The 10,676-nt window shown below is 34.6% G+C and overlaps 1 protein-coding gene across 1 annotated transcript; it reads left to right on the top strand.

The window, feature by feature from the left end:
- Window positions 1-6,447: 6,447 nt before the first annotated feature.
- LOC144445232 (E3 ubiquitin-protein ligase TRIM71-like) lies at window positions 6,448-8,682 on the top strand. The gene has a single exon (XM_078134774.1). It carries the CDS (start codon window positions 6,448-6,450, stop codon window positions 8,680-8,682), a length of 2,235 nt encoding a protein of 744 aa, XP_077990900.1.
- Window positions 8,683-10,676: the final 1,994 nt, after the last annotated feature.

Genomic DNA, 10,676 nt, shown 5'->3' with positions numbered 1-10,676 from the left:
AGTAGGAAGTCAAAATTGTTTTATAAATTAAAACTCCAGAATAAATACCCAATCCTCATCTATATGACCACTTTAAACATACTCACCAATACTTTTAAATGACAGTTTTATCTATGTTTGGTCAACTTTTTTGCCTACTAAAGTGATTGTTAGCAACCTTAATGGTGTTTTATAAATGTATTATTAGCACTAAAATATTTTCAATATTTTAACGTCATTTAGTGAAGACATACCGTCAATGTAAGAGTATTTAATCAGTACCAATTTGCTGATACACAATGTTATTAAATTGATTTACTGCTGTTCAGAGTGAGTGTGGTAATTAATAGTATATCATCTTGAATAGTATATCTTTAACATGAGCAAAAAACATACCTTTTTTAATCCGAACGTCAAATTTTCTAAGTTTGTTGATACTTTACCTTTGTCTTGTTTTATAGAGATTTTGTAGATATAGAGTAAATACGTAAACTGGAATAAAATATCACAACAATCCATGGTATTTTCTTGTGTCCATAATTTGGTTGCTTGGTAACGGACTGAATGAATGATTTTGGATAGGTCCAATTCTAATTTTGCCATGATTCAAAATGAACATTGCCCCACATTGTGTAATTTATCACGCGATTTGTTTTGGCCTTATTTCGTCTTGTAAGTTTATTTTTCTATATTTCATTTACAAAAGAAAGATGTAAAAGCATGTGAAATTTAAACATGGAAACATTCAAATCTATGTGAAATTAACAATCACGAAAGGTACCAAATGGTAAGTGTATACTTAATTGACCACATACTAATGCCAGTGGAATCTTAAATTTGGTATAACACAATTAATACGACACTTATTAGTCAAGTGGAATTTTACTATTCATCTAGATTGAATGCTCCAATGTCGAAAAAGGGTGATAGTCATGTAGGACCCATAGAGGTCTGTATAATGTCATAGCAACCATGTCATGTGGCACTCACGTGATTTATTGCATAGTCGTTGGGTGTCATTGTGGAAAGATAAATCGCTAGTGAACAGTGTGTCTTACAGTCTATGAGTATACTGTCTGTGGTATATGTATAGAAAGTTACTTTCGTTAAGACTTCGACTTCCTTTGCTATAAATTTCGCTGTTTTTCACAAAACTATCTGTAAAAAGAAATTTCAGCTTATCTTGGTCTGACAGAGTACGAAAGCCAGACTCTGTAAAAAGACGACGTCAAGTACAAAAGCTACGGAAGTTTGTTTACCTTAATAAACACTTTGTAGCCATAGAAACGGATAAAGAATCAAAGGTTGTCCAAAATTAAGGGCACGCTTGTATTTTATACCGATTACCACTTATCTTGGTTGTGTACAGTCTTCAAATGTAGAACTATAAATCATGAACAGGTATAGCTCGTTCAACTGTAAACTGTCTACAAGTACCGTTGAATTATACACACTGACGTACAAAGTACTTCATGAAGGAAGTGAGTGGTCAGAAAATACAAAATAAACTTAAATAGCTGGTGTGCTAGGTAATGTGTTTTACGATTTATTGGTTAGTTTATTGAATGTTTTCAACTCATTGACGTGTGGTTCTATAGTCAGAAAGATTATTCAGTTGATAAGTATCATGATCAGTTTTCCCGCCAAGGTATGCACCAATAGTCAATCACGATCAGTGTTCCTGCTATGGTATACACCCTAATGGTCAATCACGATCAGTGTTCCTGCTATGGTATACACCAATGGTCAGATACTATTTGACCTGATACTGACTTGTAATAAATTCAGATCTGCGTTATTTCACATGATGTCATCATTTGCCAAATTAGTATTTAAGTCCGTTGGCCGTTTTCGTTTTGCACAACACTGACTATCAATGTATAGAAACTAATGAAAACTTGCCTAATGCATGATATTTTTCTAAAGGTTTTGTTTAGTTGGCATGTCACATTGTCATTACGTTTTAAATCGAAGTTTAACATATCTGATGAATCATGTAATTATATGTTCAATATATGCACATGCACATTGCCACCAGAATGTATTAGGAGAATAACATGGAATGGTTGTCGATTGAGAAATTGTTCATGTTATAATGATAAAAGCACAATGTGAAAATACTAACGATAAATGTGCAAGCTACATGTATAAGTTTGTCTGTAACATTGGAATTACTAAGAAAATAAGAATGTCGTAATAAACTCTGATGGGATAAGATATTATTATTTTTGCTGTAATGGACATCTTAATAAATAAACCCGTTAATATGTAGAAACAGAGTTCTATATATTATCAGACTTCTGTCATCACGTGATGACAGCATTGATACCAAAACAACTTACAAGTTATAGCATAGTTTGTTGACACCGTGAAAGAAAGACAACACCCTCATAGAACATGCTACGTGTCTGCGTAGACCTTTCAGTGGCTTATCTCTAAACTTTCCCAGTCACGGTCGACGTGGTTTGCATCTATTGAATTGTAGACACATCAGTATTTTTATCTAAAGTTACTTTTACCTCAGTTACAGGTGTAATTAGTTGAACTTTGAACTCTGACACACTTCACCTCCTAGTCAGTCAGTATGCTGTGCTAGGTACGACAATGTGATAAATGTTATTTATGATTGAGTAGTTTACTAGGTATTGTTCAACTCAGTGATTATATGGTTATACAAACAAACAAGTCGTCATTTGTATATTGATATACCATTCTAATTTAGGAAACACAAGTTGACCTGATACTAACCTATAATAAATTCACAAATGTTTTTACAGTTATAGTATACTTTTTACAAATACCTTAATTGTTAAGGTCGATCGCTTACAAGTGGATAAACAAGTACTGCTGTAATAACTGTAGAGTTTGACAACTTTCAGTGTCAATTTTATGAAAACTCTTCCTAAATACAAGAAGCAACTTTTCTACAAATAATGACACATGTCACTTCTAGACGATCGAGATAAAACAAACTTTAGATGAAAATAGTGATGTGTCTACAATTCAATAGGTGCAGACTATACGTCGATCGTGGCGGCGAATCTTTAGAGATAAGCCACCGAAAGATCTATGCAGACACGTAGCATGTTCTATAATGGACGAAATCTCCAGATTTGTGACAGGTTCGTAAAAAGCTACATAAAATTATGTACCAGTTTTGGTTATATCTTATTTAGTTTGTTTGTTTGGTAAGCTTATGTTTCTTTTGTATTCTTTGGCTGGCAATCTTCATTGTTGACGACTGAAACACGTGACTATAGCTCGCCAAGAGGTTGGTTATAAGTGAAACTTTTCACACCTAAATTGTTCTGTTCTTATTCTAGTACCAATCTTCTATCAATATTCAAATCATCCGAAGATGTGTGAAACCCGATTGGAAATCACGCCCCCTGGAGGTCATGTGTGGAAAGGTTTAATTGGTTGCTACAGCGTACTTCACATAGGGAGAGTCTCGGGTACCCAGACTGTCACCGTTGAGGGGGCTACACTCAAACCGGGGGGGGGGGGGGTGGGTAGCCCCTCAACGGCGAGAGTCTGTGTAACCCGGGTCGGAGACTAGGAGAGAATAGAATCTTTCAGGCGGTCTTTTTTTGTAATTATTTGCATGTTGTTTCATTATAGGGTTGACACTTGTCTAGGATAGGGAAATAATACGGAACGCATTACGAGTATTTCTCAATGAAAGTATGAAAGTATAAAGTGTAACGAATACATATCATCATGTTAAAAAGTGACCAATGTACCATATCTGTAACTTTTAAATCTTATGTCATACTTTCATTAAGGAATCTCACTGCTTTCATTGTTCTTGTCTACATCATGAAATGTGTTATGAATGTCTGTGTATACTTTATATATGTGTAACATTAGTGTACTTATCCTGCCATAGCTTCTTACAACATGTACATTTACATATTGTTTTACTCTCTGACATGCCTGACTTTCAAAACCTTTACAAAATACTAATGTTGGTGTCTGAAAACCTATCCGCTCTTTGGGAGATGGAAGTATCAAATTATTACAATGTTAATATTAAGTATTTTTAACACATTGTCTACAATAATGGAAACGTTCCATAGCATTTCTTTTATTGAATTACACTGTACACTGATCAGTCAGACAATTTGAAAGTAAACCTCCGAGACTCTGACAAAATATTCTCATCAATAGAATCTATCGATTGTATTCATTATCATGTTACCTTTCCCAAGTGATATATAAAGCTACGTTTTAATCCACATTTTGTTTACAAACGAAATTTTAACCTACACTACCTATTCCTCCTATGATCCATATAAATAAATATTCATTCGTTCGTTCATTCATTCATTCATTCATTCATTCATTCATTCATTCATTCATTCATTCATTCATTCATTCATTCATTCATTCATTCATTCATTCATTCATTGTCTTTCAGTCATGTCCTTCCGGTGGCTCTGCTCTACGAGGAGAAGAAATATATAATAACACATCACACTTACATATCGCCATCTATTAACGTCCGTAGTCCAGTTGTGGTAGTTTGTCGTTGAACCTGTTGTGATTAACTTATACTTCAAAGGAAAATGCGTTTTAGAGACATTGAAACAATATCAATTATAGGATTCGAATTCAAATCACTATATTTATGAAGTTAAGCTTATGTCTTTATTTCGTCATCGCAGTGTCACTCTCTGTATGTATTCAAATCTATAGAGTTAATAATAAGGCCAGAAACAAAATTGTCTGTTTCCAATAACCCAACCAACCCTAGTTTAAGCCTTCGATCGCGACCTAAACATTTTTTAAACATTTAAGACAACAACATAAGAAATTGTTTGTCTTCTTGACCTTAATGCACGTCTGTTTTCTTTCTTCAGCGATGTATGTACATATTTTATCAAACTACTACATAAGGGGTATTTTGTTTGTTTTTGTGCAGAAATAATATTATTCGAAAATAACAACAATTGAAAATATGAAAATAAAATAAGATAACATAAGATAAATCCCCGACCTACCTACCCTATTTTCTGAGGTCAGTTATCGGAAACACACTTTTTTTTCATCTCACATTATTTCTCTCTTAAAGATGAAAGACATACATTTTCATAAACTATTATAGGTTCTGGAGAGCGATGTTATGGTTTGCATCACATACATTTGCTTGCGATTTCAGAGAAAAATCAAATTGTTGCTGTGTCTTTATAGGATATCTTTACTGTGGGCCAGGAATAATATAGTCATGGTTTAGTAGCTTTTCATATCAAATTTAAATAAATCACAAGAAAACATCGATTTCTTGACTACTATGTCATTTTAAAAAAACTATATGACAATAGTATAGACTTGTTGACTGTCCATGTACTAATACTTGATTAAAAAATTACACACTAAACAAAACCCTGAAAAACAATCCATATTGGTGTGATGCCATCATTTGCTGTATTTTGATATTAGTGTATACATGTACATTGTCGCAATAAACTTATTGTTTATATTTCTTGAATTCAGTAGATATTCATTCGTACATTTATGTTCTTGTTTCCAAAATGATCCCAACTTGAAGTAGTGTTTTTCAAAATGACCCGACCAAAAACATCGCCCTCTGGCAGTTAAAAATGACAACCCTCTTAGAGTGACCCTATTTCTAAAATACTTTTTCATGGCAACTATGGGTCGGTCGATTAAAAAAAAGTACAGAAATAAAAATTCATCTTCATGTTTCTCTGCCAATCCTTTTCCTGTTCTCTATCTTATTTTTAGTGGATTCCTGAAAACAAGCCTTTTTCCAGCTTCTCTACACAATTGTCATGTTTTCAGCCCCCTCCCCCTGAATAACTTCCGCCATGAAAGAAATGCTCTGTCTGTGAACATGTGTCGTTGTCGTCGCCATAACTGTAGATAGCATAGATGGTCGAAGCACTTGCTTATTCTTGCCAGAGAGGACGCTTTTCTGCAAACTATTAAGGGCGGGCGAAAATAAAAAAATGTATTGTTTTATTTTTTTGTCGAAATTGAAAATTTGGGTCGGGTAATAAGAAACAGAAAAAAAATAGAATCACCTTTGCGTAACGTCTTTAAAAAAACTGCAAACAGGTTGGTCTCTGACTTTTTATAAAAGTAAAACCATAACTTCTAACTTATGAAAAATAGGGTCGTCACAAAATCTCCGAAAACCATTTGTCAAATTTTTGATAAAGTACTGAGATGCAGGCATGCATTAATTTTTTGTTTCGAAGAGCACAAGCAAATTTGAATGAATAGAAACATTAAAATTAAAAGATTCACAACACTGTCAAATTCCAATCTGACACCATGGCATGGCAAACAGCTAAAAAAAGTTTGATATTTCTATGAAATCTTTTCAATGGCTATTTCTCGGAACTTGATCACCTATGACCTGATGACGTGGGCATTCCATTTGGTAAATACTCAACAACTGGTGTAGCCGAACACAACTCACACTACCGGGTTCAAGCAAAGATGGCAGCAGAGGCGACGAAATTCTTACAGAAAATAGACGCCAACTTCTTGAATTGTGGAATATGTTTTGGACGTTATGAAAATGCTAAAAGTGTGTCCTGTGGTCACAGTTTTTGCCAGAAATGCCTATCGACGCTAGCTGACAAGAGTTCAGCCCTAATTTGTCCTTTGTGCCGCCATGAACAGATAATACCAATAGGGGGAGTGGCAGATCTACCTAACAACTTCTTCCTCAACGAATTAGTAAGACAGTTCAGTGAACGAGATGAAAACCTGACAGAAACGAAGAAATGTGGAGGATGCGAAGAGGGCGAGAACACAGTAAGATGCATCGACTGTGCAATGTTTCTCTGCGATAGTTGTGCAAGACCTCATCAGAAGGTTCCACTAACCCGTGGTCACCGACTTATGTCGCTTGCTGACTACAACAAAACAAAGTCAACTGACCCAGCTTTGGTACAGCCACCGATGTACTGCGACAAACATCCAACCCAACCGTTGAAGTTTTACTGTGATACGTGCGAGGTCCCAATCTGTCTCGAATGCACAGCTCTCGATCATAAAATAACTGAGCACAATTATAGATATCTGAAAGATGCAGCAACTGAGTACACTAAGGAGTTGGTGCAAATTGTGGCTAAATTGAAAATGAAAGAAAGGGAGGCAAAGACCAACAAACAACGTGTTCAAAGTGTGTCACAATCTTTAGATAGCCGTGTTGGCGTTGAAGAAAAGAAACTCGACGACCACATGGAAAAGACAATCATGGATATCACTCGTATGATACGAGAAAATGGAAAACAGCTGAAGAAACAGCTGAAAGAAGAATATGAAAGTAGACAACAAAAACTGGAAGCACAGTATAAAGAACTTGACATTGCTGAAAACTACCTTAGCAACGTAGTAGAGTTTGCAGAGGAAGTGATGCATGATGGGAATGCTGCCAAAATGATGTCAGCTAAGACAGGGATGACGTCACAAATGAAAGAACTGATGACAATCGAGGTGAAAGGTGAACCAGTTGAGGATGACGACATCGAGTTCAAGAAGTCGGAAGACTTCTTTAAAGACAAATCTTTGGGAGAGATTGTAACAGGTGCTGACATCAAGTACAAACTTGCTGATATTCCTAAAGTTACAAGAATCGGTGCGGATGTCAAGACAACTTTGACAAGACAAGATAAGTCTGACAGGAAGCAGACGCGAAGTGCAAAGAAAGGAGACATCAAAGCAGAGATGAAGACACCTGACAATAAGATAAAGGATGTGAAAGTTACAGACAATAACAATGACATATTCTCAGTGACATACACTGGTACTATTACAGGATGTCATGAACTATCAGTCAAAGTTAGAAATAAACCAGTAGAAGGGTCACCTGCTATGATTAGGGTCATTCCACAGAAGGGGTTGGTACGTAAAATAGGACAGCCAGGTAAGGGGAGGGGACAGCTAGGTAACTGGTTGTATGGAATAGCTGTTATCAAAAACAGTTATGTTGTAATGTGTGATTGGAGTAATAATAGGTTGCAATTGATTGACATAATTACTTGTGAAGATACACAAATCATTGAGTGTAAGAATTTAGATCAACCATGTAAGCCTAATTTTGTTGCTATTTCATCCAATGGTCAAATTGTCTTCACAGATGTTGGCAACAAACAGGTAGATGTGTGTGATGAGAATGGTAAATGGATCAGGTGTTTTGGGAAGGGGGATTTCCAACACCCAATAGGTATTGCCATTAGTCCTGTCAATGGAAGAGTGTATGTAGCTGATGTGTATGGTCATTGCATAAGAGTCTATCAACAAGATGGTACATATATAATGTCATTTGGTAGTCAAGGTGATGGAGATGGTCAGTTTAATTACCCCTATGGTGTCAATGTATCAAAGAATGGCAATGTTATTGTAGCCGATTGTAATAACAACCGCCTACAAGTCTTTGATAGTAATGGGAAATTTCTATACAAGTTTGGCAGAATGGGAGATAATGATGGTCAGCTGAATTTACCAAGTGGTGTAACCACAGACAGGGATGGGAATATCTATGTCTGTAATCGGGGTAATGGCAAGGTACAAAAGTTTGATTGCCATGGTAATTTCATATGTCGTATTGACAGTGATGGGGATGGGTTGAAGAGTGTGACCGGTATCTGTGTTACTCATGATGAGCCATGTCAAGTCATTGTAGCTGACGATGGCAATCAATGTATCAGGGTGTATTCACAGTGAATGAGTTACTCACTGTGAACATCTTGAGATGTGATAAACCATGTCAGCTAAAATGTTGATATGGAAGTGAAGTAGAACTAATAGTTAATTCAAAAACCATTGTGGAAGTTGAGAAATTATATAAAGTATAATAAACCAGACAAACTATTCATATACTGTATTATTTTAAACTGATATTTGCAACACAAATATAACATAAAGCTGAAATTAATTAATATTGATTTTATTGATGAAACTTTAGTTGTGAAATACAGTGAACCTTAACGAATTAAAAGTTGGACCTAACACTACCTTTACAAATTAGTCATTCATAAATGCACCTTTCCTTGCCATGCTATTCTATATATTGCTCATTTAATGGTGCATAATGGGTAACAAGAAACAAACCATGATTTGCTGTATATCAGCAAATCAATGTTACCATGGTAATTCTAAATGTAAAACTCATCTCAATCAGAATCAGTTACTGTTTAAACGAAGAACTAAGTTTTTTGCATTTATATACAATGTTGTCGATTAAATATTTCAGATACTGTAAATTTAATTCCCATAACATAAAAGGGGAAATACTTCGGAGAGATAGATTTGAGTGTGTGACTTATATAGTGACATTGTTACCATAGCAACAATGACATTCTATTTGCCAATCTTTATCATTATCTGACAAATATGTACATAATCTATGCAGTTATGAAAAATTGGAGTTTGAGAAAAAACACTTTGAATAGTATTGTACATGAAGTTATAGAAAAGAGATTTTACAGAGTGTACACTTGTGTACTTATTTTGTTTCCCACGACATTTAAAGGACAGTCATAATGTTTTTATATGACAACTTATTCTACTATTATATCACCATTTAACCACAGCCACAGTACTCGTGTTATTTTGTCAATATGTAGAAATAATTCAGTGATATAACTTGTTCTATACTATGTGAACCTTTACAATGAAATTCAAATGACCAGCGTGAAAGGAATAGACACAACTGTGATTTTCAAGATAAACTGAATTGATAAGACCCCTGTATATAAACAATTACACTGTTTGGAAAGTTCAATTCAAACAATGCCAAGTGTGGTATCTGATAACAGGAGGTCTATTTTAATAGACAATGTTGCAATACAATGGATTGAACCTTAGACTGAGATTGAATACACGGCATCTGTTTTATGACCTCATGTTATCAGATACCACACTTGGTATTTATTGTTTGAATTGAACATTCCCACAAAAGAGTGTAATTTTTTGTATACAGGAGTCTTATCAATTGAGTTTATCTTGAAAATCACAGTAGTGTCTACCCCTTTCATGCTGGTCATATAAATTTCATTGTATATTCTCAAGCCATATGTAAGTGTGTTTTTATTTACACAGAAACGTATTCAAGTTGTACATGTGTGTCGAGTCAACAGCTCAACGCTGTCACAGTTTATGAGATAGATATATAAATCCTGTTTAAATAATATTCATTGTTTATATAATATATATACTTTATTAAAGGTGACCTTCTACTGTATATGTTGGTATTCTAGATTTGATCAACATGGTAGTCTTTCTAAGGAAGCACTCAAATGGATGAGGATTGGGTATTTATTTTGGAGTTTTAATTTATAAAACAATGTTATCCTGCATTCCTACTTGGAAAATCAACTGAAACGTCACTGACCAAGACTGTGTTTGTGAGTCAACAAATTGCAAAAAAGCTCAAAATTGCATAAAAAGTGTGCTATTGTACATACGATAACAAACATTTTACCAAATTGTTAATCTTTTGTCATTTATTGAGTTACAAGCAAGGACTTGACATATGTTGTTACACATTGATTTGCAAGTAGGAAGTCAAAATTGTTTTATAAATTAAAACTCCAGAATAAATACCCAATCCTCATCTATATGACCACTTTAAACATACTCACCAATACTTTTAAATGACAGTTTTATCTATGTTTGGTCAACTTTTTTGCCTACTAAAGTGATTGTTAGCAACCTTA

This window comes from Glandiceps talaboti, chromosome 14, assembly GCF_964340395.1.
Source record: "Glandiceps talaboti chromosome 14, keGlaTala1.1, whole genome shotgun sequence".
NCBI lineage: Eukaryota > Metazoa > Hemichordata > Enteropneusta > Spengelidae > Glandiceps > Glandiceps talaboti.
The sequence above is the reverse complement of the archived record's forward strand: the minus strand, read 5'-3'. Positions and strand labels throughout refer to the sequence as shown.

Bases quoted from the DNA above. Each gene is read 5' to 3' on its own strand.
- LOC144445232 (XM_078134774.1), top strand. From the start codon at position 6,448: ATGGCAGCAGAGGCGACGAAATTCTTACAGAAAATAGACGCCAACTTC.